A 27,842-nucleotide genomic window follows, 5' to 3' on the forward strand; every position below is an offset into this window, starting at 1 on the left:
ATTTTTATAACCTACATGTAGGCCCACTATGGTCTGTTAGAGATAGCATTTCAACTTCACTTGCTTTTTTTTTTTTTTATAACAATTACTCTTCATTTGGGAGTAGGAGGGGGATTGTGTGTGGTTATTCATGGGACAGTGACACCTGACAGAAAAAAAAGATCTTCATCTCCAGAATGGGTCCTTGTTTTCAGCTCAGTATGAGTAATAAAGAGTTCCCAGTCAATGTACATAATAAACAAGAGCAAAGGGTGGCTACTGGAAAAGGGAGAGGCTGTTCTCACACTGCCTTGTAGATTATCAAATGTAGTATCTCCTCGATAAGAGGTAAAAATGAGGACCATTGGACTATGCTCACATTAGATGATCAGGCAGCAGCAGTGGTTGGATTCTTAACGCTGTGCAAGTTAGCAGCTTGGTGTGAGCTTCAACCTTAGCATTCTCTCCCATTCGATCCGGCAAAGACATTTCCAGTTCCAGTGAACTTTTGCCCTCTGAAAAGTCCAACTCATGCAAAATCAAACGCTGGGGGGCTAATGTTACAGGTTACATATTAAATAGTGGGATATACCTTTCATGGGTCTTGTAATTGTAAAAAATTATCATATTACAGTATTAATGTCTTGGCCACATACTTTTCAAAAGTCCTTTGTTTGGTAAATAAAAAAGATCAAATGAGATTTCTTTTAAGATGAAAAGTTTATTTTGCCTTTGGCCTAGAAGCAAAACTAGTGAAAATTAAAATTAAAGTATAAAAATAAATATAATTTACATTCATGGACATTCCACTCAAAGAAAAAATAACAAAAATAATATATATAAATAAAAATCCATTAAAAACACAAAACAATGTCTGGCACTTTTATGAGAAAAAGCTGTGAACATTAAAAAATTTGTAAAACACACAAGCTTTTATCCTTAAAAAAAACACTCAAGTTTTGCATCCTTAATCTAAAACTAGTTTTATCTCTGAAACATACTATTTGTTGTAGCCAATTTGCATTACTGTACACAAAACTTTTAGCATCTATCTTTCACACTGGAAAGACCCACAAGATCTGAGTAAGCTGTATCCTGAGTTTTCAGAATGATAAAGCACAATTTATCATATTAAGATAATTTTGATACACTTTGCCCACAAATATAAATTGGTAACTCAGACATTTTTGACTGTGTTCTATTTCTAATTTTCTGATTCACTCATTAAATAAATGATACATCTCAATAAAGAAAATCAAGTTTACACCCAGAGTAGATTACTATTTTCTGTCTACAGCTAGATGTAAAAGTTAAATTTTAAATGGAACAGAAAACCGAAGAAAACAATCTTTATCTCGACATTCTTAACAGAATATTAAGAATATATATAGTCTGCATTTTCAAAATACCAGTATCTTTTTTTTAAATTTAAGTTAGAAAGATTAAATGTACACATAAATGTTCCCAATTTTACGTAAGAAGCACAAAGCCCTTTTGGAGATGGCATGATAAATTAACAGTGACATTCTTTTTCATAAAATCATGTTCCCTTGGTAACATTTTTTGGTTTATATTTTAAATGATTATGTAAGTGATGAAAAACCTTAAACATTAGTGCCTCTATGTAATGCAGACTTTTAACTAGACAGTATTATTATCCCATTTGAAAATCTGAATTTATCACATTGTATAACCCTTTATTCTCCCCTAAATCCAGCATGCTAAAAAAAGCAGACTATGAAGAAATAAACAGACTAAATAGAAAATGTAACTGCGTGCAACATGTTATTCTATTTTAAAGAAATAGATGTAATAATGCATTCACTCCTAAGCGCTACTACATTTAAGAACATTGTGCTGTTTTCCCCAAATTTGTTATACCCTCCACAGAAAGATTTTATAATTTAATAGAAATGTTTCTAATAGTACTAGGGTAACATACATTATTAACATACATTAAGCCTAACATTTCTGTGAGACAACTAGCTGTTGAGAGGAATGTATACCTGTGACCAAAATGGTGACGCCCAGCTACTCCTGTGGTGAATTTTAGGTGGACCACAATCAACAGGCAAGTGTTCTATCCTATGTGGTTATACCGTAAGTCCAAGAATATGAGAGATTAATCAGAGTTTTCAAAGTTACAAAACCGGGGAAAAACATTCTTCTGCAATAATTTCCCCTCAAACAGAACAGTATCTAGTTTATCAAATTCAGCAATCAGTGTGCAGAGATTAATGAAATTTATATTTCAGAACTTATTTATAAGTTATCACACCTTTTCAATATTTTGTAGAAATAAACGCAAATGTCCTTTAAGTTTACAAAAAGGTTCTCAGCAGACACCTGAGTAATAAAACAAACTTATGTTTGTGCAGGTTAAGGACAGAAGTGAGCCAATTACTAAACACTAATCTGTCTTCACCCGAAACTGATATTAAGAGGAAAATTCGGTGGGGGGAATGGGATTAGCCAGACTGACCAAAATATCCAGATGATTTTTCAGCCCTTTGACATACATCACTTTGCCTGTGTAAACAGAGTCCAGAGTTAAATAAAAAGTCGTGAGCAGGGTAAATAATAGGGATCCTAACCCTTCCCCCCTTTTTTATCCTAATGAATGTTGTCTTCTTAAGTTGTCGCAACATTTGGCTGCTTTCTTTGGATTTTTCCTGCATATACTCCTAAAAATAGAGCAAAACTATTATTATTTCTCAATGTTATTTTTTCTGTAATGATACCATTTAATGAGTGCTCACTATGTACCAAGCACTGAGCTAAGCAAAACACATTATTATATTTAATCCTTAGGTAAAATAATCACGAGGTCAAAATTGTTACTACTATTTTAACAATAATAAAACTGAGACATAGGAGAGTAAGTCACCTGTATAAGTAACAGAGCTAGAAGTAGAAACTCTGAGAACCCAGTTCTACCTGATTCATTGTTTTACTTAAACATTTTGCATTACTACCTCCTACTCTGCTTTAATTAGCAGTTTCTGAATTTCACTATAAATTCTTAAGTCAAGCACAAGACATCAAATGAATGTTTTAAAACATATATGAGATCAGAGACTGCAATTTAGTTTCTACAAACTATAAACAACTTTAATTGCTTTGCAGCAAACTTTAATGCCTTAGAATTGTACTTCAGTCTAAGAATATGATAGTCTATCAACATAAAAATGAGTTTTCTATAAAATGCTTAATAAAAGGTTTGTCCTCCATGTAGGTCATATCAAAGCATAATTTCAAATTTGTTTGAAACATAATCCAGGCCATTAAAAATTTAAGGAGGAAAGAATAATCTTTTCAAAAGCAACTCTGGATCCCTGTGTTGAGATTCATAGTAGAATTTTAGTCTACTACTATCTTAGTTTCACTAAGCCAAATTTTCAGTTTATGTAAAAGGATAAAATTCTTTAGTCTTTTTCAATTGTCTAAATATGCACTCACGTATAAATAAATCTTTAGGAAAAAACAGGAAAGAATTTTTGTACTTGTTTAGATACATATTAATTATACATGTTAATTCAAGGGTTAAGTACATTTTTATTAATAATTATGTTGCAATGCAATTAAACCACAATAGTTCTAAATAGTAAACTTCCTTGTACACATTAACTGCAATGACTTCCTATTCATCCTTTATACTGTTGCGTATTACTGAATAGAAACAGTAGTTGCTATTTTACTTATAGATTCACAAGTGACAAATAGTGGAGATGAAATGCATGAGAAAAGAATATGGAGAGTAGTCACTCTGGCAATAGACAACATTAGGCAAAACAATACTAATTCCTCAATGATTTGCCAACTAACTAGGATTTATTACAATATATAACACTAACATGAGAAAAAATTGAAAATGTCTTAAAATTCCATGTATCTTCACAAGCAACAGGTCTGATGTTTGGTCTGAGCTCTTCCAAATGGTTATCTTTCAAACCAGCTGATTCTACCTCTGGAATAAGCAGGATTTTCAGCTCTGTAATCCCCTTTAGAACAACTCCATTGACTGTCACTCACAGTGAATTCCAAAAGATGACCTTTTAAATTATCCTCTATATATTCAACATTATGAATTAAACTCACTATATATACATGCAAAAGGTGAGCAATCAATTCAAAGTTGTGATCAATATCTTGTTCCCTCTTTGAACTTATGTCAATAACATGAAAAAATTTATGTAGCTTATTCCCTCCTAATTTGGAGAAAATTACTTAGTAATAAAAGCTCTAAAATATGACTAATGGTGTATTAATGAGAAGACTAGAATTGATTAAAGATTTAATTTTAATTGCCTGGTGATTAGGTTTCTTTTAAATGTTTAGAAAGCAGTCTAGTTAAAGCAAAGCATTTTGCAAGTATTTTTAATGGATCACATAATTTTTGGTGAGTTATCATAGTGTCTTAACAAAGACACCTAAAAAATATTAAAACATTAGCTTAAGGGTTTTGCATTAGCTCAACACTGGATTTGTCTTTTTGCCACCATAAATAGGATTTTAAAATACACTTATTGGCTTAGCCCTTAAATAATTCTCAAATAATGAACATAAAGAGAAATTTAGCTCAAGCTTCTTCCTGAGCAAAAGATTAAGACTTCACCCCCTCCCATTTGGCATATTCACATGTGACCTTGTGGTCAGAGAGAAATTCTTCCCCTTATGTGCAGATACAAATATTCCTGGGTGATACACTTCCCCAAAGCTGAATAGACATGCACAGATTTAGACATCAGATCATTATATTTTACACATTTATAAAAACTTTTCTGAGTTAAGCATGTGTAATTCTACAAAGTTTTCAGATTAAAAAATACATAGTGTCTCCATGGAATTTACAGAAATCAAGATTGGAACCACAGTTTCACTAAGATCTCCTGACTGCCGCAAAATACTAATACAAATGATCACTAGTAGGAATGACGGTGAATATGCCAAAATTATGGTGGCAAGGAAAGACACTCTATCCCGCTGGTATGGCCTGGGTCATGGGGCAGCTTGTGCACGTCTTTCTATTGAATGGGTTTCAGGAATTCGTTTGCTACACACCTGAAACAGGCGCTCTGTTAGGCACTCTGCTCTGTGAAGACTTCTGTCTATTTTGCACAACCCCCTTCACTGATGTCTTAGGGGTTCTAATTGAATATAAAAAAATTAATAAGTCACTTGCGTTAAGTTCTAAATGTTCAACATTCAAAAAAAGCAACCATACTGCATCAACCGTTCAAAGCACAAATAAGCTTGAAAAGAATTAAGTCTCATGCATGCACCCAGTAAAGAAACTATACCTTTCCCTTCGTCAGGAGACTATAACCATAACTTATGCTTTGTTGGAGAAACACTTTGGTGATGTTGAACTTACTGTGTGGATGTTTACATTATTTAATGAGCAAAATGGTATGAAATGAAAAGTAAAAACACACCAACATAAGATGATAATTAAAATATAATACACAACAGTATATCAAAGGGTTATCTTTGAAAAAAACATTAAAAGCTCTTCCTAATACTATAAAAAGATCACATTTGAAAATAGTTATCCTTTATATAAAAAGCTAATCCCTCTCAAAGCTAATCTTGATTTGAATATTTTTAAATACCCATGTGTGTTGAATTCTTACCCTTGTCTACTCAGTAGCCTATGAACAGGTGCATTCTGTCCTTGATTTGGCTGAAGGACTCTGTTGACAAGGTAAATAAAAAATTAATTCATAGGATAAATTCAGTTTTCCCCCCACTTTCTTTCAACAGATGAAAGAAACAGTGAGGCAGAAGTCAACGATGCAACGATTTGGCCTATTCATTATCACAATGCAAAACAAATTGATTAAAGTGTATTAATATGGTGCTTATTTGCTCACCAAGAGAACAAACCTCGGTTTTTTTATCAGGAAAGAGATGTCTAACACAAGTATTAATCCTTGTGCTTTTATATAATTTATTTATGTACTTTACAGAAGGAATTTTTCCTTTCGAACATCTGAGAAACAAAACATCACTCTTGTAAGAGCAGAAAACACGTCAGAAACATTAAGCTAGCTTTCTAAGGTTTTCAAGTAAGTATCAAAGACCCCTTGGACTGCAGACTGAACTCAGGACATATGGGGCTCAAATTTCCATCAGAGATAGCATGTCCTACAGAAAGCTCCAGGAACATCTGGTCTGGCACATGACCACGTATATGACCAGGTGTTACTATGGATTCTGACTCTGTGACCCTCCACCCCAACAGGGAGAGATTTACCGATGTAAAGTAGAACAAAGCCAACAAAAAACAAGCTTGGGATCTACAAGATTTCCTTTTCCTTAAAAGTTAAAAAATAGCCTCTTACTGAGACTAAGTGATTTTTCTCACCTTGTTTCAGAAGGATTTTGCTTAACCAGAAATTTCTTATTTGGCATTCCCATTTCTGCAGCTCTAACACAATATAAAAATAAGGACACACAAATAATATATTTAGAAAGGGGGAAAACACATGATTACAAATGTGATAGATACATGACAGAAACAAATCATCATTTCAAAGTTGGTACACTACTGAAAGACCTGTAATAAGCATACTAAAGACAAATTTCAAGAAAGAAGAGTTTTAATAGGATAGTTTCAGAATATTATTTGCATTAAGTTTTTCCTGCTATGAAGTCTTTAGGATATTTGAAAAAAATATATTTAAAAGATATAAAATTAACACTGAATATAAGGATTAAGTATTTTTAAGATTACTTGATTAGCTATCAATTACACAAGGTGAACGTTGACAGATTTATTAGTTAATACATTTATCTAAAGATAAAATCAGATTTTACCACCTGATCTTAATAAAACTATATAAAGGGATTTCTATCACCTCAGCTGCAGAAGAGTTAACAATTCTTTATTTCTAATTTGAATATACAAACCAACAGTTGCTTAAAATTAATTGGCTTGATAATATTTAAATTAGAATATGACAAGACATGAAAAAAACTTACTTCATGTACTTCTTCCTATCAAGAGACTTCTGTGTTGCAGCTGAAAGAGCCACTCGTGGACTTTTCATTTTATCCTTTAAAATACAAAAGTAACATAAAGCTCTAGAGGTACCAGTAATACCACTAAAGTATAGTATTGGATGATCTCAAATTGCATGGAAAAGCTTCTCTTACTGGCATTTTGAACTTTAACTTAGTCTTTACAATTGAAGCAGTCTAATTTTTTTAATTAAATAATTAAAATTATTTTTCCCAACGAAATAGTATAAATTTGGCTTGTTTTTCTTTTGCCAACCACACTAAGATCATTGATTCAAACCACAGATCTCCAACACTCTGATATACAGTTGACCCTTGAACAACAGATTTGAACTGCACAGGTGACTTACATGCAGATTTTTTTTCAACAAATATATTGGAAAATTTTTTGGAGATTTATGACAACTTTAAAAAACTCACAGATGAACCACATAACCTAGAAATATGAAAAAAAATTTTATGTCATGAATGCATAAAATATATGTATATACTAGTCTATCCTTACATAAGCATAAGGTGAGTGATATTTAATATAAAATTAACGTGTTAGTTTTCTTACTGTTTTATAACTGCTTTCAAAGAGTTACATTACCATACAGTATGCAGGCCTCTCGCTCTTTCTCTCTCTCTCTGCCTCCCTCTCCCTCTCCTCTCCTCTCAACTACAGCCTATCATCACAGGTATGTGGGTTTTTTTTTAATGTAACACTGTTTCCAATACTGTATTATGAATATGACAACACTGTATGCCATGATTATAACAATTTATTCCTTAGTGTACAGGCTAGGATACTGTGAAGCAATCATATTGATTACACTAGGTTCCCATAAATCAAACATATTGCTGCTTCCTCATTATCAGTGCATGAATTGTTATACCTGTAAATAAATGTGAACTTGTTTTTCACATTATCTTTTTTTTAATCTTTTCATTTTTGATGTCTAATGTTAGTAATACATATAACATCTACAGTGTTTTGTATCATATAAGACAATATTGATGTAGGTACTTAACAGACACGGTTCATCTTATAAACAGACAACATAAATTATGGTATTGATAAATACAGTACAGTACTATAAATGTATTTTCTCTTCTTTATGATTTTCTTAATATTTTCTTTTCTCTAACTTATTTTAAGGATACAGTATATAATACATATAACATACAAAATATGTGTAAATTGACTGTTTATGTTATTGGTAAGACTGCTGGTCAACAGTAGACTATTAGTAGTTAAGTTGTTGGGGAGTCAGAAGTTATACTGAGATTTCTGACTGTGGGCCACCCCTAAGCCTCCACGTTGTTCAAGGATCAACTGTATTTCAAATTAATTTGGAGCCTCTTTTCTAACTCTGATTTCCAAAAGAGGTAAAATGTACATGACAGTTTCAAGGAAATTCAATCAGGAGCAGTGGACAGTTTTTTATGAGTCATCCAAGTAATATTCAACACTTAACTCAAAAATCTAATCACAAAAACAGTATGTAATTCTTGCCGATTTCTTTTAAATTTGTCTACAGATTTAAATATTACTGGTAATCCTGGGAACTACCTGTTTTAAGAACTGTAGGATGGGGGCTTCCCTGGTGGCGCAGTGGTTGGGAGTCCGCCTGCCAATGCAGGGGACGCGGGTTTGGGCCCTGGTCCGGGAGGATCCCATGTGCCGCGGAGCAACTAGGCCTGTGCGCCGCAACTGCTGAGCCTGCGCTCTGGAGCCCGCAAGCCACAAATACTGAAGCCCGCACGCCTAGAGCCTGTGCTCCGCAAGAAGAGAAGCCCCGCAATGAGAAGCCCGTGCACCACAACAAAGAGTAGCCCCCGCTCGCCGCAACTAGAGAAAGCCTGTGCACAGCAATGAAGACCCAACTCAGCCAGAAATAAATAAATATTAAAAAAAAAAAAAAGAATTGTAGGATGGCTGCTAAAGTCAATAAAGAATGATATTTAGTATCAATTATGCCAAATCCAGAAGAACCTCAATGTGAAGCAATTATAGATAGATCAATCAATCGATTGATCTGCCCCTGGTTCCTATTAATATTTGGTCTTTGACCCCAGTTCCTGACACAAAGCTCCTAAAACCCTTTAAATCAAATCTCCTGAGTGATAGGAGCATCTTTTGTTCTAATGCTTGATCTTTGACTTCGGTTCCTGACACTGAGCTCCTAAATCCCTTGAAATTTCCCGGGTGATAGAAGCAATTCTTTTGAACCCGGGCCCCGACAGTGAAAGCACCGAGCCTTAACCACTGGACAGCCAGGGAAATTCCCCAAAGTATCTTTTGTTCTAATAAGACAACTTTTGGTGGGCTCTGAATGAGGGCTAGTCACCAGAAAGACCAAGCACAATTACAACCTTGAAACTTTCAGCCTCACCCCCTATCCTCGGGGGACAGGACAGAGGCTAGAGATTGAGTCAATAATCAATCATGCCTATGTGATGAAGCCTCCATAAAAACTCTAAAATACACATCCACATGCTGGGAAGGTGGCACACACCCTCCACAGGACAGAAGCTCCTGCTCTCAGGACCCTTCCACACCTCACCCTATGCATCTCTCTATCTGGCTGTTCATCTGTATCTGTTACTGTACCCTTTATTATATAATAAACCATTAAATGTAAGCAAATGTTTCCCTGAGTTCTGTGAACCATTCTAGAAAAATTTTCAAACCCGAGGAGGGAGTCATGGGAACCCCACTTTATAGTCAGTTGGTCAGAAGCAACATAATTATTAATAAAATATACTTAAACCTTGAATTAACATGTATAATTAATATATCTAAACAAGTACAAAAATTCTTTCCTATTTTTTCCTAAAGATTTATTTAACGAGATTGGCATCTGAAGTGGGGGCAGTCTCATAAGACTGCCTCCTTAACATGTAGAATCTGATACTAACTCCACGTAGATGGAACTGAATTGAACTGTAGGACACCCAGCTGGTGTCAGAGATCTGGTGTGGGGGGAAAACCCACACATTTGGTAACAGAAATAATCTGTGAGTGTAAAAGAAATAGAGGGTTTTTTTCACTCACTAGTTTAAAAGTCATGTAACATACCATTTGCCTGAGCATTTTCTCTTTGCGAACTTCCCGATCATGATGTAGAATAGACATTCTTTCAGCTGCATCCATTACAAAGAATATGTCATGAATACCATACAGGGCAGCTCGCAACTAAGTTCAAAAGAAGAAAATATTATACCCGTTTAAAAAGATGAGGTTAGAGGTCAGTAGTATTAAGTATGCTCTTATTTAGAGAAAAAAGGTTAAAGTTTTGATTGAAACCTACTTTCAGTGGTTCAGTGAAGGCAGAGAAATAAAACATTTCCATTTCCTAAGAGCCTTGAGGATACATGCATTACCTGAGCTAACACTCGTTCCTGAAGAGAAGCATCTTGTGCTGAAACAACACCTCTCTTTAATGGTGCTTCCAACTGAAAACTTCTTATGAATTCCATAGTATCCTGAAAGAAATGCTCCTTCATTTTTCTAGAAAGATTTCATGATCACTGGAGTTTCCTTTTGTTCTTTTTCTCAAACGAAATGAAGAACACAAAACTATTACATCAGAAGTCAAACAGCACTCACTTTAAAGTGAGAAAAAAAATGCACAAACTACTTCCTTTACATATTTTTAAAAATTATCTGAATGAGATTAATCAATTTCTAAAACAGCCTATATTATGTGACTAAAAAATGTTTGATCTGCCTAAGTTCTGAACTAATTTGTCAAGTCAGCTGTCACAACACTGATAGAAACTGAGACAGAAACGTAATACAATTTACACAATCCTCTTACTTTTACAGTTTGTCGAAGTTGTTTCAGCTTATCTGTCTGCATGAGCCTACGAGTGAGAAATCCTTTTGCTACTGCAGTTACTTTGTTAAATTTTGCTTGTACTTCTGCACTGAAAACCTAGAAGAAATAAGATAGACACAACATTTTAATAATCTGAGCATTATACTCAAGGTTGTTTTTCTTAATCTATTACAATGAACTAAATACTTCTATATGTGTTTACTCTGTGTTGTTTAATCTTTAATAAAAGCTAAGTTTTTGATGTATTGCAAAATATTTATGCCTCATTTGTACAACCTAAGATAACATAGCTCTTTAGAAAAGATATAGACAGACATGCATGCATATATCTTTAAGTTTGCCCACCTGAGACCATTTAGTTTTGGCCCTTCCAAAAGGTCTTGTTACTGAGAGTTTGGTCAAGCCACTAGTTGATGATCCCCAGAGGTAGAATGGTACTTCACTTGCAGAACCAAAGCTGTGCTGTAGGGCAGAACTTGTGAAACCTTGAGAAATATACATAAAGTATTATACTTGATGTCAAATAATTAGAATACACAGAACATCCAAATAAACATGACACTCATAAAGAATAACAACTCTGAAACTGATCCACAGCAGACTTAAAATATTTATGGACTTTAAGCTTATGCACCAGATGGATCTTTTCAACACAAACAGCATCTCAGGATAATTGAAGATGTGAAGATAAGCTCTTATTGGGACTGGGTAATTAGATGTAACTCAAGATCACTCAGGAGATAGCAAACTGTGTTATCACTTGAAGAATATCACCTGCTACTTGAATGAACAAAGACCAGGCTCTGAGTCAAATTTCCTGATATTTTCCTTGCTAAGGTGGCTTTTCTCGTGAACCTGCTCACTGGTCTTTGATCTGCTGCTATCATTTCATTTTTCACCAGTTTCTAAGCAGCTGGCAAATAGCAGTGGGTTGGATGTGGAATGACTTATAGAAAGGAGGTACAATTTTAAAGTGTGCCAAATAAAATATCTTACTATAGGATAATTTTTTCAAATGGAAAAGGACTTTTTTTAGTATTTACCAGAACTATTTGAATTTGAAGTATGGAGTGAGTCCACTTGAGACAGCATTGTTTCTAGTAAACCAGAGTCACTTATCTTTCTCCATTCTAAGTCCACAGCATTGCTAATGTCCAATTCAGAGGCTTCTGCTGTAATCACCTTCTTCTCTTTTAACATTTTCTCCCGTTCTTCTATTTCCTGTAGATTAACAGTTTATTATAATATGGTAGCTCTTTTAATTACATCTCCAAATAGTATTTTAGGCTCAGCTAAAAGTATGTATGATTATCAGCAAATTATTATTTATTTCAGGTTCTCCTCCCTCAAATAAAATTGACAATTGAATTGATTTTAAAATGTGATAATCTTAAAACAAGTGTCTTTCCTCTTATGATATACTCTTACAGAATGCATATTTCAGCATCTACTTATAAAATACCTTTTAAAAATATTACAAATTTTGAATCAAGGATTCAATTAAGTATCCTTTTGATAAATTATGCATTTATTTTTAGATAAGGATCAAAATATTTTAACTCACATTTTGGCAATAAAAATACTCTCCATGACACAGGGAGGGGAAGGGTAAGCTGGGACAAAGTGAGAGAGTGGCATGGACATATATACACCACCAAATGTAAAACCAATAGCTAGTGGGAAGCAGCCACATAGCACAGAGAGATCAGCTCGGTGCTTTGTGACAACCTAGAGGGGTGGGATACGGAGGGTGGGAGGGAGGGAGGTGCAAGAGGGAAGAGATATGGGGATATGTGTATATGTATAGCTGATTCACTTTGTTATAAAGCAGAAACTAACACACCATTGTAAAGCAATTATACTCCAATAAAGATGTTAAAAAAAATTGATAATTCCAAAGTCACTTTTTTTTAAAATCCAAAAAAAATTACTCTCCATGTATGAAAATCAATGACCCCCTTAGATTTAAGATATACAAGGGTAACAATTATAAGTATCCTATACATGACCAAAAACTCCACTCACCAGCCCTATATCCCTACATTTTAATTCCTCACCTTTTGCAGTCTCTCCTGTTCCCTTTCCTGCTCAGCTATGAGTAGCGATAACTGCTGGGCATGCTGCTCTTCTAGTCTCTTCCGCATTTCTTCGAACGCTAGCATCTTGCTTTTTAATATCTCCTCGCCTTCTGAAAAGAAACATGTCCCCTCAAATTTAGAAAATTTAGTAATATCTGATGTTTTATAACATCAATTTAAATTACGCTTCTGACCAGAGAGTATTCCTGGATCTGACCTAGTACAATCAAGATATAGCCAGGTCCCCACTTTGAATCACATTCTCTTTTGCCCTCCTCTCATTTCACACTACTAAAGGTCTGTCTGTATCTCATCACCCCAACCCACTTGTTCAACAGATCCCATCATGATCTGAACTGATGAAGCCAAGACTATGTGTTCCGTCCAATTCTCTTTACTCCAATTAACTTCACAATGTGGTTCTCATGTGCATCTCACCTCCATTTATTTTCTTTACTCTTGTCCTTCTCCAGGGTCTCTGGTATTGTAGCTTCTACTTTTGCTTTGTTTTACTTTTTTAAAATAAATGTTGCTTTGACAGTATAAAGCTACTCAGCTTGAGGCTCCAAAAAAGACTGGATATTAAAATTCTAGATATTTTAATTACTAACTAAAAAATTTATTAAATCAGTATGACTATGCAACTTACTGAATAGAAAGTGGTGTGACACTTTGAAATGTTGAGATATCAAGTATTACACAGATGTAGCACATATTTAGGAATCCATTATAATTCAACTAAATTCAAAGAATCCTTCTTTCCAAATACATAGTCAATGATTTTCATTGAAGATAAGCGCATTATATTTGTCCTACCTGCCATGGTATTCTGATAATTTGTTCCTAAATACATTTTATTCAGCTACAACAATCTGCAGTTGTTCACGTGCAATTTTTTTATAGGCGGGGGGGCCGGAAAAGCAGTTGAATTGTAATGTTCAGCAAGAAAGAGAAAGGCCCTCCACTCAACCACTCAGCCAACAACTGGAGTACATTCAGCTCTACCTTAAAAACTTTATAAATGAGTGCCTGTCCAGGGGATCCCTCTCTGGGAGGTGTGCCCGAGGCAAGCAGCCAAGCTACGGGCAGCTCTCGGCACAATGCACTGCCGCCCTTGCCCACTGATAGCAAGCCGGCTGCCTCCATGCCTGGCCTCATCTCACACGCACTGGCCTTCCTCTTGTGAACGCACTGCCAGAACTGCCACTTGGTCAGTCTGTGTACTTTTGGTATTCACCGAGACAGCTTCTAGCCTGCTATGTCATCTACTTGGAGAAGCCAAGCTGGCTCCTCAGATATCAACCGTTTTTCTTAGAGTGCTTATAAAGTCGCACAGGTGTTATGTAGTCTGCCCCAACCCAACCCTATTTTTCCTATAAACCTTGTTACTTTTAGTGTGCAATTTTACAGAATATGAAGTTTTTTTCAGGAGGATACATATCACATTAGAGTTGAAATGTCTGTGTCTAAAAACTTAATTTACTTGATTTATATGTCTTCCACATCAGTAATGAAGAATTATGAGCCATGACAACAAAGTAGGGAGTAATAAAGAAGACATGTTTTAACAAGTTATTGTTAATATAACACTAGATGCAACAGAAAGAAATTTGAAATAATTTTCATTAATAAAGACACCACTCTTGAAACACTACTCACAGAGCCTTATTTGTGATATCTTCTCTAATAATTTAGTGTTAAAGTGTTTACTAAAGGGCCAACTACATGAAGATCTCATTACAAATGAAAGGGCAAACTGATGAAAATATTAGAAACCACAGTCCAAAAGGAAGACATCATAGCAATATACTGGATTAAAACTATGAGTGATGTTTCATGCAAGAACTTTTTCCTCCGGTCATTAACAATATTCTCTATAATACCAAATGGATTGTGAAAGATTCATGAATTATATAGGAAAATCCTTTAAGAAAGCCTATCAAATGGCAGTAAACTGTAGCTAGTGATGCTCTCTGATAAATGAACAGATGAAGACAATTATAATTATTCTGCAATTATTATTATTCTGACAATTATTAATTGTCAATTAAAGGTATTAAATAGAGATGCCACCTGCTTGGCAGATATTAAACACTTCGAAACTTTCTTACCTTTGGAACTACTTTCTAATATTTTATTCTTGTTGATGTAGACAGACCCCTTAGAGTATCTTTTTTCTGGCAAATGTTGCCTTTCCTGTTCAGCTATTCCAGTTGTTATGACATAAGGCCAGTTTTCTTTTTGCAAATTATCAATATCTAAATCAAGTCTCCGTTTAACTTTCTCAAAACTGTTATCCAAAAATTGTTCACTTCCACAGGACACTGTAGGGGTGTCCATATGCTGTCTGGTATTCTGGTTTTGCATCAGTAAAGGAGATGGGTTTTTTACGTCGTAAGACTTATTCAGTCCCATTTGGAAATTGCAGGAGTTTTTCTCTAACACATTGGCTGACTTGAGTCCACTCACAGTTCCAAAGTTTTGACTCACTATACATTGACTGGTGGCATATGGCTCATGCAATCTTTCCACTGCAGTACATGTACTGTCCATTTTCTGTGGTCCTCTCCCATCAGATGTTAACTGACCTTCCATGATAGCAAGTCCATGAATAACTTTATTTTCTAATTGGCTTCCTGAAGATTGACATACCTGATTTGACTTACCTAAAACCATTTCCTGTATGGCTTCAGATGTATTTTTACTGACATAAACCTTGCTTGAACAAACTCCTGCTAAATCAATTGGTAACTCTGGCACAGTTTCAGGTACATTTGTTTTTTCATCAGTTTCTTGAACAACTAAGTCTACTCCCTGTTCTTTTCCTTTAGGACTTAATTCACAGGCATTTATTGGATTATTTATAAGTATATGACATGCCGATGATGGCCTAGAACACCTTCGATGCATTTTAGGACTTAGGCTTGGCTCTGGGCTAGGTAATTTGGCATATGAACCAGTGAGACTTTTGATAACATTATTTTCAGTAACAAAAGTGGGAATGCGTTTAAAATCAGAATCAGGCTCTAAAACAGTAGAATGGCCAGTTGGTATAGGTATGTCCACTTTAGAAAAGCTACCTAAAATGGATGCATTCACACTGCTTGCTTGAGTGGAAGCACCTTGGAGGAGAACATTTGATTTGTTAAGGCTTGGTTTGTCAGGAATAACTGAACCACAGGGCTTGCCCATCAACTGGGCCTTCTCCTTTTCACAGTCAGTCACTTTAACAGCATCATTTTCTTTGTCTGAATAACTCTCATTAACACTCCTCTTTACACTACTTCTCAGACTGTGTCTAGATTGCTCTCTTTCTATATATTCCTTTGACTTTTTCATCAGCTTCTGAAGACTCATTATGTAGGGATCGGGAGTAACTTCCCCCAAAAGTGATGGATCTTGTTCTTCATTTGTTGGAAAGAGACCACCAGAAATAAGTGGCTCTTGTGCAGCTGCTGAGGAGGTCTTTAGAGAAGCTTCGTTTTCTGTGTGGCTAATATTTGAACTATCACATTGCTTCAGATAACTGAATTCTTCTGAGTCCCTAGCTAAGTCTATCCCATTAGATTTAAATTGGTCCTCAGTATTCAATGGCAAAATTCCAGTTATCTTTTCAAACTTTGCTAAAGTAGAGTGTTCAGTAGGGCTTGGCAAGATATTTGGAAGTGTAGCAGGAGCATTCAAGTTTCTGACTTCTGAATTAGAGTAAACTGTTTCAGTCTCCCACTGATCAAAATCACAGGCATTAGGTGCTTTTCTAACCTGAAAAAGGAAATTTAAAAATTATTATTTCCAGGAATTCCCTGGTGGTCCATTGGTTAGAATCCCATACTTCCACTGCAGGGGGCACAGGTTTCGATTCCTGCTCAGGGAACTAATTTCACATGCCGTGTGGCTCAGCCAAAAAATAAATAAATAAACAAATAAAAATAAATTTAAGAAATAAAAAGTAATATTTTCTCACTAAACAAAAAGCCTTTGATTTCATTGGTTTCTAAAGTGAAACTGAAACTGAAGATTCAGAGTTCTAATATTTGAAAACACACATAAAAACTCAGATGACCTTTTCTATGGTATTCTATATCACATGGAGCTCAAATTACTATAAAAAGCATCTACTGGTCATCCCGGCCTATTTATTAACAGATTAAAAGAGAATTTCCTCACGGTCCAGTGGTTAAGACTCTGCACTTCCACTGCAGGGGGCGCGGGTTCGGTCCCTGGTCGGGGAACAAAGATCCCACATGCCGCCAGGTGCAGCCAAAAATAAATAAAGAAAGAAAGAGGGGCTTCCCTGGTGGCGCAGTGGTTGAGAGTCAGCCTGCTGATGCAGGGGACACGGATTCGTGCCCTGGTCCGGGAAGATCCCACATGCCACGGAGCGGCTGGGCCCATGAGCCATGGCCGCTGAGCCTGCGCATCCGGAGCCTGTGCTCCGCAACGGGAGAGGCCACAACAGTGAGAGGCCCGCGTACCGCAAAAAACAAAAAAAAAAAAAGAAAGAAAGAAAGAAAAGAAAAAAAGTCACTTATCTAATCTGATACAAATATGAATATATGTACATATATATACACACACATATATATTTATATACTCATGTGCAATTTAATCTTGGAATAGAAGCATTTTCCTCAAGTTTCTTCTGGTTATATGTTATTAACATCACCAACTGCTCCTCCTATGAGAACTATCATCTAGGGATAACAATGTGTAAGATAAAGAGCAAGTAATTAAATTTCTTACATAGATGATTCCTCTTTAACAAGGACTAGCTTGCCCAGGACACTGATTAAGCAAAAAAATAATTCAGTACGAAGACTCCTGCCTCCCATACGCTTACTCCAAATTTTAACTAAAATCCTTCTTTATGATGAGACAAATTTGTGGTAAATGAAAGGTCAGCCATCTAGCTTAATACTTAAAAAATAAGAAAAACTTCAACTTAAAACCTGATTAAGGCAAATTTCAATTTGATTAACTGGATGATCATTTAAAACAGCAACCTGGGGGCTTCCCTGATGGCGCAGTGGTTGAGAATCTGCCTGCCAATGCAGGGGACACGGGTTCGAGCCCTGGTCTGGGAGGATCCCACATGCTGCGGAGCTCCGCAACAGGAGAGGCCGCAACAGTGAGAGGCCCACGCACCACGATGAAGAGTGGCCCCCACTCGCCACAACTAGAGAAAGCCCTCGCACAGAAACGAAGACCCAACACAGCCAAAAATAAATAAATAAATTTACAAAAAATAAAAAAATAAAAAATAAAACAGCAACCTGTTAATGAGTTTTTGAACAAGCAAAATAAGTTAAAGATTTAATAAAGATGAAAACAATTGTATACACAAAAGATCCAACAGAAAACAATAAAATTACATTTTGTATCTAAATAATTCGACTTTGCAAAAGAACAAAAAGTGAACTAGGATGTTTTCTAAACATTATACAAGCATATATGAAACTGGCAGAAATCATTATCATATTATCATATGAATATACTCCAGAATCCTGAATTTTAAAAGATTTTTAGGTTGTTTTGTATGTGTTTTTTTTCTTAGGCAATATGGCACTCCTATTTTACCTTACAAATCCCAAGACATGTAATGATTTCCAGGTACTACGCAATAAACAGCACAACAAGATCTACTTGGTCACAACCTCACGATCGAAATAAAACAAAAGGGATACATACTCATGACACATGTTTGCAGGTTTAAGTAAAATAAATTATTTCCTCAAAATAGCTAAACATTTCATATTTGTGATATTCAGCAGCCATGCTTTTTGTACATCACTAAAAAAGCCTTTGGTTAGACAATTTAAATAACAACAACAACAAAATCTATCAGAATCATAGGTTTTACAGGTAAAACACACCTTAGAAATCTATTTGTATTATATAAAATTTCTCTATCTGCATAATTAATTCATTACTCTATAGTTCAACATTGTACACATTCTATTAAGCAGAGAAAGTCTTTAAACTCAACAATAAATTCATTAGTAGTATATTTGATATATTCCCTCAGTGGACCAAGAATGATATGCCATTTTTGTTCCAATAATAGGAAATATCTAATAAATAAAAAAGCCACCTTTATTGTGCTACTCACTACATTTTTTAAACTCAATATGAGCAGTAATTATACTTTACAAATTAAAGTCTACTACCCACAGAGAAATGAAGGTAGTAGTTAGTGGGAAATATCCTAAGGGTCATTGTACATAAATCATCTAGTATGAATTACACAAACCACAAACCCCTAAGATTATAAAAAAAAATTAAAAGATGTAACCAGCGAAACAGGGTTATATAAAGCAGAAATTATGTTTTATCTAATTTACTGTTTTTAGTATGAAATGATCCAGACCTTAAAACACATTGTTTATACAAATTTAAATTAAATAAAAATCATTGCAAAGGTATAGATGTGTTGTTTAAATAGTTTCAGTTTGTATCTAAGATGCATCTAGGCAATTCTATTATCTAATCTAAATTGCATTTGTGTATCTAAGAGCAGAATTTTACCAGAAAAAACATTGGGGACAGTTATTTACTTTAGCAGAGAATGAGAATAAGGTCATTGAGTCAATAGTCTGATTAGTTCAGAGGTAAACTACAATGGCCAATTCTATCATTTTGTCACTGAGAATTCAATGTTTTTAGAGTCATAAGACACAGACAACAAGCAATTATACTCAGTGTATGGGTCCATTGTATGAGTACCCTCTGATTCAAGTACTGAGCACCACTAACAAGCAAGTGAATTTTCTTTGGAGTAACTGAAATGGAATATCACAAATTATGAAGTTTCCCAAGCTTAACAGTATAATATATACTAAGGCAAATTTATTTCTGAAAAATTATCATCAATGCTTAACTCATGATTTCTTAATTATAATTTAAAAGAGCTTAAATTACACACCTGAACATTTTCAAGAATCTCCTGGACACGTGTCAGTAAAGCTCTATTCCTGTTAACCTGCTTTCTTCCTTCTACATCAAGTGCTTTCTGCTTTTCTTGTTGCATTTCCTTTCTTTTCTCAATATTAAGCTGAAAAACATCATAAGTATGTAATTATTTATCATAAATGTAAAAATATCACAAAATCAGGTAGTTTTGAACCAGAATGATTAAAAATGCGTGCAACAGGTAAAACTATCTATAGTGAAAGAAATCTGAACAGTGGTTGGGGGTGATGACTGGGATGGAGCATATGAAATTTTTCTGTGGTGATGAAAATGTTGTGTGGATGTGAGTTATAAATGGATGCCATATATCAGAACTCATGGGACTGCTTTTTTTGCTTTTTTTTTTTTGGTCGCACTGTGTGGCATATGTGATCTTAGTTCCCTGACCAAGGATTGAACCCATGCCCCCTGAATTAGGAGCATGGAGTCTTAACCACTAGGCCACCAGGGAAGTCCCCAGCATTCATGAACTTTAACACTTAAGATCTGTGCATTTTACTGTAAGTAATTATTCTCAATTGAAAAAAAAAGTTGAAAGAAAAAAAAACTGTTCACTTATCAAATGCTCTGAAATGAAAGATAAAATTAACCCTATTGGCTATTGTTGAGATTTTCATTTGGTAATGTCTTACTTCACTGGTTCAGTTAGATTCTTTAGTTTCTAATCCGCTAATCCGGTATACATTTCACCTCTTTGCTACCTCAAGAAAATGTCCAAAGGTTTAATGATAAAAGAAACAGATAATGTTTTATTTGCCTACAAAATCAGAACACATATTTGGTTCCACTTCATTGTAACCTCCAATAAAAATGTAATGTACTGAAAAAATTGAAGGCTTCCAAGCATTATTTTTTTTTAGTGGATTTAAATCTTTATTATTAAGTCCTGGGAAGTTTAGTCACTATGTTAAGGAGTCAAGACTTATTTTAGATTTATGCAAAAAGAAAACATGTCATAAAAAATTATTTCAAAGTTGCAGTATTTGACTATCAAATACAACCTAAAAACATGGATTAAGGTCCATAAGCATTAGATTTTGCTTATAAATAAGTAACTGATGAAGTCGTAGACCCTAAACAACAAGGCCCAGACATTTTGGTCTATATTAAACTAATCAAGCAATATGTCATCAAGTAGCTGATAAAAATGTTTTAAAACCTTTTCTTATTTGCATGGTACCAAAGAATCATTCCAGTTTACTTGCTAATCAAAAAGAGAAAAGAAAATGTATACCTTTAGAGTCATATGGCAGTCACCACTGTAGAAGCAAGTGTTCAAACTACACATTACTAATAGACAAACAACTACACATTATGTAACTTCTGATTTAATTTAATATGAAGTACATGGCATCATCTCCAAAGAATTCTTGCTAAAAATGTTTAACCTGACTCTAACCAAACTATTAGGCTAATTTCCAGTTTATAGGAACTACAGGGACTAGAGGGTAAGTTAAATGTCATCATGAGGAAACAATTAGACAAATTCAAAATATAAGGCATTCTGTAAGATCTCTTTAAAAATTCACTATCATAAAAAACAATTTTTTAAAGAAATTAAGGAACTGGGCTTCCCTGGTGGCGCAGTGGTTGAGAGTCCGCCTGCCGATGCAGGGGACACGGGTTCGTGCCCTGGTCCGGGAAGATCCCACATGCAGAGGAGCGGCTGGGCCCGTGAGCCATGGCCGCTGAGCCTGCGCGTCCGGAGCCTGTGCTCCGCAACGGGAGAGGCCACAGCAGTGAGAGGCCCATGTACCGCAAAAAAAAAAAAAAAAGAAATTAAGGAACTGTTCTATGTCAAAGACATTAAAAAACGTAACAAGTGAATGGTATTTGTGAACTCTGATTGGATCCAGACAAGAAAAAAAAGTTATAAAAGACATTTTGAGCACAAATAGAGAAACTGAATATAAACAGAATATTAGATACTATTAAAATTATTATTAATTTTCATAAAGTGTGATATGATATTGGAGTTTTATATAGCAGAGTATCCTTATTTTTAGAAACTGTATACCAAAATATTTAGGGGAGAAGTGTCATGTATCTGTAATTTTCAAATGGCTCAGCAATAAAACAAAAAAGTTTTAAATAAAGCAAATAACGCAATAAAGCAAAGACAGCAAAAATGTTAAAAACTGTTGAATCTAAATGGTAGATATGTGGGTAGTCACTGAACTATCCTTTCAACTTTTCTGTATGGTTGAAAATTTCATTACAAGAAGTTGGCAGAAAATATTGACCTTTTAAATCCTGCTATACAAAAAAGAAATAAATTTAAAACTCTCTTTCAGTAATATTAGTTTTCTGATTTGAAATAACGTCACATACATTTGTAAAATATTCAATCAGTATCAAAGGGAAACACGATGAAAAGTGTCTTCCCTCTCATCCGATATTCCCTCACTCCTCCCCAGAGAAAGAAGATAACAGTCTTATCTAAAAACCCAAATAGTTAACATATATTGAGTACCTACTATGATCTAGGTAGTGTTCTAAGTATTTTAAATGTATTAGTTCGTTTTCCTCAAAACAGCCCAATGAGGTAGGCACTATTTTTTATCCTCATTTAACAGATAAAGAAAATGGACCTGCAAGTTCACACAGCAGGTAAGTGGCAGAGCAATCATCTGAATCCAGGCCAGAAGGATCCAGAGCCAGGCTTTTAACTACTACTCTATACTGCCTCTGAGAGCATGCTGTGTCCAGTGACTTACAGTAGCTTGTGAAGATCCTTCCATGCCCACACATTAAGATCTACTGTACTCATTTTAATGAGTCTATAAATTGGACCAGTTAGTTAAACTAGTCCAGTACTGACGGACATTTAGGTTGTTCATCAATCTTTTGCTCTTTTAAACAATGCTCCTATAACCTTACACATACTTCTTTAGGCACATGGATAAGTATAATTGTAAGATATTCCCCAAAATGGAATTGCTGAGTCAAAGGTTATATACACTTTTAAATTCTGATAAACACTACCAAACTGCTCATCAAAAAATAAAATCAGCGCTTCCCTGGAGGCGCAGTGGTTGAGAGTCCGCCTGCCGATGCAGGGGACATGGGTTTGTGCCCCGGTCCGGGAAGATCCCACATGCTGCGGAGCGGCTAGGCCCGTAAGCCATGGCCGCTGAGCCTGCGCGTCCGGAGCCTGTGCTCCGCAATGGGAGAGGCCACAACGGTGAGAGGCCCGCGTACCGCAAATAAATAAATAAATAAAATAAAATAAAATAAAATCAACTGATTCTCTCAGCAAAAGTGCATTTTAAGTGCCTCCTCCCACAAGCTAAGAAATACTAGGTCCTATCAGATCGTTGCCAATCAAATATGTCAAAGAAAAAGCAAAAACCAAACAAACAAAACCAAAGGCTAACTCATTTGCATTTCTTTACTTATGAAAAGGGTCAGGCATCTTTTTGATACTTATAAGCCAGCCTTTCTTTTGTTTTTCTGTGAACTACTTTAGTGGTTCACTATAGAAAAAAAGATTATTTAAAATCAAAAACACTTACCAGTGGAGAAAGCACAGCCACTCCATGGAAGCGAATAAGTGAGATGCTTTCAGACTGGACAGGTAGAAAGCTCTCTGTGGACAGTGATGCTTCTTGGATTCTGGCAAGAATTTTCTCACAGAACTTCTCATACTCTTCCATCTTCCCACAATCACACTACAAGAGAGAAAAAAAGCCATTTTTAATGTGCTGACAAAAATAGATCTTAATTTATTTGGCAAATTTGTAGGGCTCTGAAATATTCCTAGAATTCACAATTCCTAGAACTGGCTTTCCCAGAATTGTTTCACTGATCAGGAGCTAATTCTTGGGTATAGGAAAGCACCTCAAGACCCTGCCGAGTCAAGCCTTGCTTCATATACTAAATATTTCTGAAGATTTGTACATAATCAATCTTTAAATGTGATTAGTTTAGAAAAGTACTAAGAACTCAGCAATGAAACCTTCTGAAAGGAAACAAAGTTCTATACAACCTAACTAACTTCAGTTGTAAAACATAATATTATCTTTTCTTCAGGAGGACTTATCTACACATCACAAGGAAAACTAAATAGGCCTTCCCTGGTGGCGTAGTGATAAAGAATCCATCTGCCAATGCAGGGGACACAGGTTCGAGCCCTGGTCTGGGAAGATCCCACATGCCACGGATCAACTAAGCCCGTACGCCACAACTACTGAGCCTGTGCTCTAGAGCCCGCAAGCCACAACTACTGAGCCCGCGTGCCTAGAGCCTGTGCTCTGCAACAAGAGGAAGCCACCACAATGAAAAGCCCGCGCACCGCAACAAAGGGTAGCCCCAGCTTGCTACAGCTAGAGAAAGCCCACACGCGGCAACAAAGACCCAACGCAGCCAAAATAAATAAATAAAATAAAAATAAAATAAGAAAGAAATCTAAGCACAAAAATGTGTACCACGGTTTATTTTTTTAAAAACCCTAAATAATACAAAGGTAGGAATGCTTTTGTAGCCAAAAAAAAAAAGACAAAGGGGCTAGTTAAATAAAAACTGGTATTTACTTTCAAAAGTTCTTTTTTCTATCATGGAGTCCGAAGTCTATTACTTGCATATCTTAAGAATATAATTTGACTCCATGATAACTGACCAAATCAGCAGGAAGTGGAAAACAGAATCTACTGGCTCTCATATTAATTCTACTTTACTGTTAAAAAGTGGAACCATCACCAAACCACTTAAAATAATCAGTCCAGTAATTTCACAGTTTCTGGGAAACTGTGATGGTGGCTATGAAAATACAAGGTAAAAGGAAGGGTTAGATACCAAATTCATTCATCTAGCAAGTGTTAAATATTTGATTGCCTGTTTCCATAGCATTATGTCTGGCATTGTTTCCTTTAAATAAACAAGGGAAAGGGAAAGAGAGATATCACTGGACACATAACCAACAACAACATGATCTGTGAAAGCAGAAAAACTAATACAATACTGCTTCTTTAAGTGTTCATTTTAAAACAATTAATTAACAAAGAAAAAAGAGAGAGGGAAGGGAAATTCAATTCATGACGTGGGATATGCAAACATGAAATAAGATACAATACGATACTGCCCTAAGCCTCAAGGTACTTAAAAATTTAGTACGCTAACGTATCAAGGACAAATAATATCACAGTTAGAAATGAAGAAAAATCATATTCAAAATTATGATTAGATTAGGAAAAAGATTATTGCTACTTTTGACCAACTGGTAGTCTTATTAATAGCAAGACTTCTTCCTACCATCCCATCAATTCTAATTATTTCTATATTCATTTATGCAAACTGAGTTTAATTTCAAAGAAATGGTTCTCTAGAGTGTAAATGGGATTATTTTGCAAACTTATATTCATAAGACAAGCAAAAGTAAAAAACATAACACCTTAACTGCATGATAACCATAGCAAGGCCTCCTTTTTTAATCTAGACTTCAACCCACATTATGATATCTTAACAATCAAAATAGGCATAAGCTAAGATATGAAAAATTCGAATGACCCCATTTCTACTAAAATACTTCAAAAGATTTTTTAACACAACCCATGCATCCAGCATTACAAGAAACCAAAACAGATTACTCATACAATTAATGTAATATACTTCCAATGGACAGACAAGCAAAGCAAGGACGGTCTGGGAAATTTAAGGAAATAAAATATCTTTATGGCAAAAGTTTTATATTTCTTTCAACAACATCATATAAAAAATATGCCTCATTGCTTCAGAAAGTTAAATTCACATCCCTTAAACAGTATATGTTTGTCATACATATTGCATACATACGGCAATATATTATTATTACAGCATACTTATAGCCTATAATAAGGTATTAAACATCCAAATACAAGTCTAATATGATGATTATGGAAATTGCCAAGTGACCCTAGAGCATGACTGGATCATTCTCATCCTTTAGTCTCAGCTTGGAGGTCTCCTCTTCTGAGGCAGTCCTTGATTATCCCAACTAAATTAACCCTGTGTCATTCACTATCACACTACCCTGCTGTTTCCCAATTTTCATAGCACTTACCACTATTTGGAATTATCTTGTTTATTTCCTTGGTTTTTGTCTTTCTTCCTCCACCAAAATGTAAGCTCCATAAGCACAGGTACCTTCTCAGTCTTGCTCACCACTGAATCCCCATTACATAGGACAGTGTCTGTACACAGTAGGCACTTCATAAAAATATTGAATAAATAAATTAGGATAATTAGCTCAAACAATAACGTAAACTAGAAAAAAGAAGACAGTGGACTACACAGCAAAGAAGCTAGCAAGGAAGAATGGAATTTTGAGAATGACTGTTTCATAGATGACCCTTTTCTCAGAGAAACTGGTACCTCTAAACTGCAAAGGCAACCATTTAAAAAGCGAGCGTCTGTATCTTATATAATTAAGCAAGAGGGCACTTCGCTTCTCATGCCACAATTACCTCTGTCAGCAGGGTTTTATTTTAAGGGAGCCTTGACTACAAGGCCACTCCAACCACAAATCTGCTGCCCCATACTTTACCATCAGGCATTACTGGTCCACTTGAATTAATAATTTGTTGGCTGCATCAAATTCAGACATGCCCTGTCTTCTCCATTTAGACGATGAACCTTCTCCAAATGAGCCTCTTTGCAAACCCCACAGACTCATGATTCTGCTACCTACTCCTCACCAGTGCTCTATCAGAAATGTCACTGAAGGGAATGGTAAAAGTACAGAACACATCTTGCCTTGTTTTCAGTTGTTAGCTGGTTGTTTACCCATCAGTCATCCTAAAAACAAACTTCCTGTAGAGGCAATAAAGGGGAAGGGTCTTATTCAGGCACACACACTAGCTGTATGTTCTTGGCAATTCACTTACCATCTCTGTCTCAGTTTCCTCATTTGTAAAATAGGGATAATCAAGAGTATCTGTCTCAAAGAGATTCTGTGAGGATTCATTAGTATACTGTAGGATATGCAGAAAGCATCAATAAATGGGAGCGACTATTATTTCAAAGAGGATGATGATGACTATGATTTTTTTTCACTAGTTTATGAACTCCTGGAGGGTAGCGACAGTTCTTGGGTCCTGGTAAGATTCAATTTAACTTAAAAACGTGGAAAGGGGGACAACAGCTTCCTCATTTTGCTGTGTCCAGACCCCTCCCCACTAAATCAATCTCTAGGCGCCTGCCATTTGCCTAAACTGAGGGGTAGGGAACTGGGATTATAACCAGATAGAAGCAAAGGGTGGGAACCACGCAGTAGCATCATGGGTAATAAAGAGAATTTCCTTTTATTCTTCATGCTTCTGCCCCCAGAGAATCGCAAAGGCAGGGTAAACAGCGCTCCTAGGGTCTTTGCTTGGTGGTAACTGCCGTTCAGAAATGGCCAGGGCACACCCTAGGGACGCTCCCCTCGCCAGAAAAATAACGGCCCAACCACTTTTATCAACAGGAGATGGTTCCTCGGGTCTGGCCCGAGTTTATTTACTGGGGACCCTCTGCCCTCACCCTAGCGCCCCAAGCCCACCTCCCCCAACTCCATAAGGCTCCATCCCGAACACCCACCAGACGGTGCCAGCATCTGAGCATCACCTCCGCGCCCGGTGCCGCCGGCCCCCGGGATATCCGCCTCCGCCCACCCAGAGCCTTTCCAGAGGCTCGAGGCCCAGGAGCCCGGCACCTTCGCTCGGATTCCGTGCAGAGCCCGCCCTCAGATACTCAGCGCGCCAATTCCGCCCGCCCTGCGGCCTCGCAGCCCGACCCGCTGAGTCAAGGCCCCTCTCACGCACACACCTGTTCTCCCACGGCCGCGGCAGCTTTCCTCTCCTCGCTCCGGGCCTTGGCAGGAAACAAACTGCTCAATTGGTACTGACTGAGAGCAGCTCCATCCACCGCCGCCTCCTCCTCCTCCTCCCCGCCATATTACGGTGCTCAGGCGGCAACGCGGGCTCCTGGCAACCGCCGCCGCCGCCGCCGCCGC

The 27,842-nt window shown here is 36.1% G+C and overlaps 1 protein-coding gene across 3 annotated transcripts; it reads right to left on the reverse strand.

Moving 5' to 3' along the window:
• Positions 1-492: 492 nt before the first annotated feature.
• On the reverse strand, positions 493-27,842 carry CCP110 (centriolar coiled-coil protein 110). 3 transcript variants are annotated; one of them, XM_082645211.1, is made up of 16 exons: positions 27,656-27,842; positions 25,914-26,059; positions 23,392-23,547; positions 19,830-19,958; positions 15,019-16,669; positions 12,887-13,017; positions 11,873-12,050; positions 11,175-11,314; positions 10,809-10,925; positions 10,372-10,473; positions 10,067-10,183; positions 6,964-7,037; positions 6,347-6,409; positions 5,613-5,672; positions 5,041-5,126; positions 493-2,663 (listed from the first exon to the last, which is right to left on the reverse strand). In XM_082645211.1, exons 3-16 carry the CDS (start codon positions 23,530-23,532, stop codon positions 2,611-2,613), a joined length of 3,042 nt encoding a protein of 1,013 aa, XP_082501337.1. In that variant the 5' UTR covers positions 23,533-23,547; positions 25,914-26,059; positions 27,656-27,842; the 3' UTR covers positions 493-2,610. The 3 variants fall into 3 exon arrangements, with proteins under 3 accessions (XP_082501337.1, XP_082501336.1, XP_082501338.1); XM_082645210.1 differs by lacking the exon at positions 25,914-26,059; XM_082645212.1 differs by lacking the exons at positions 5,041-5,126; positions 25,914-26,059 and having other exon boundaries at positions 495-2,663.

Source organism: Mesoplodon mirus (assembly GCF_964341445.2).
Source record: "Mesoplodon mirus genome assembly, chromosome: 15".
In the NCBI taxonomy this organism is placed as follows: domain Eukaryota; kingdom Metazoa; phylum Chordata; class Mammalia; order Artiodactyla; family Ziphiidae; genus Mesoplodon; species Mesoplodon mirus.

What these genes read in the sequence shown, in the direction of transcription:
- CCP110 (XM_082645210.1), bottom strand. Translation starts at nt 23,532, where the DNA reads ATGGAAGAGTATGAGAAGTTCTGTGAGAAAATTCTTGCCAGAATCCAA. An exon ending in AGATTCTTGAAAATGTTCAG is followed by an intron (nt 16,670 to 19,829) that starts GTGTGTAATTTA and finishes TTCCTTTTTCAG; the next exon opens with GTTAGAAAAGCACCTAATGC. An exon ending in GATAGGAAGAAGTACATGAA is followed by an intron (nt 6,410 to 6,963) that starts GTAAGTTTTTTT and finishes ATATTGTGTTAG; the next exon opens with AGCTGCAGAAATGGGAATGC.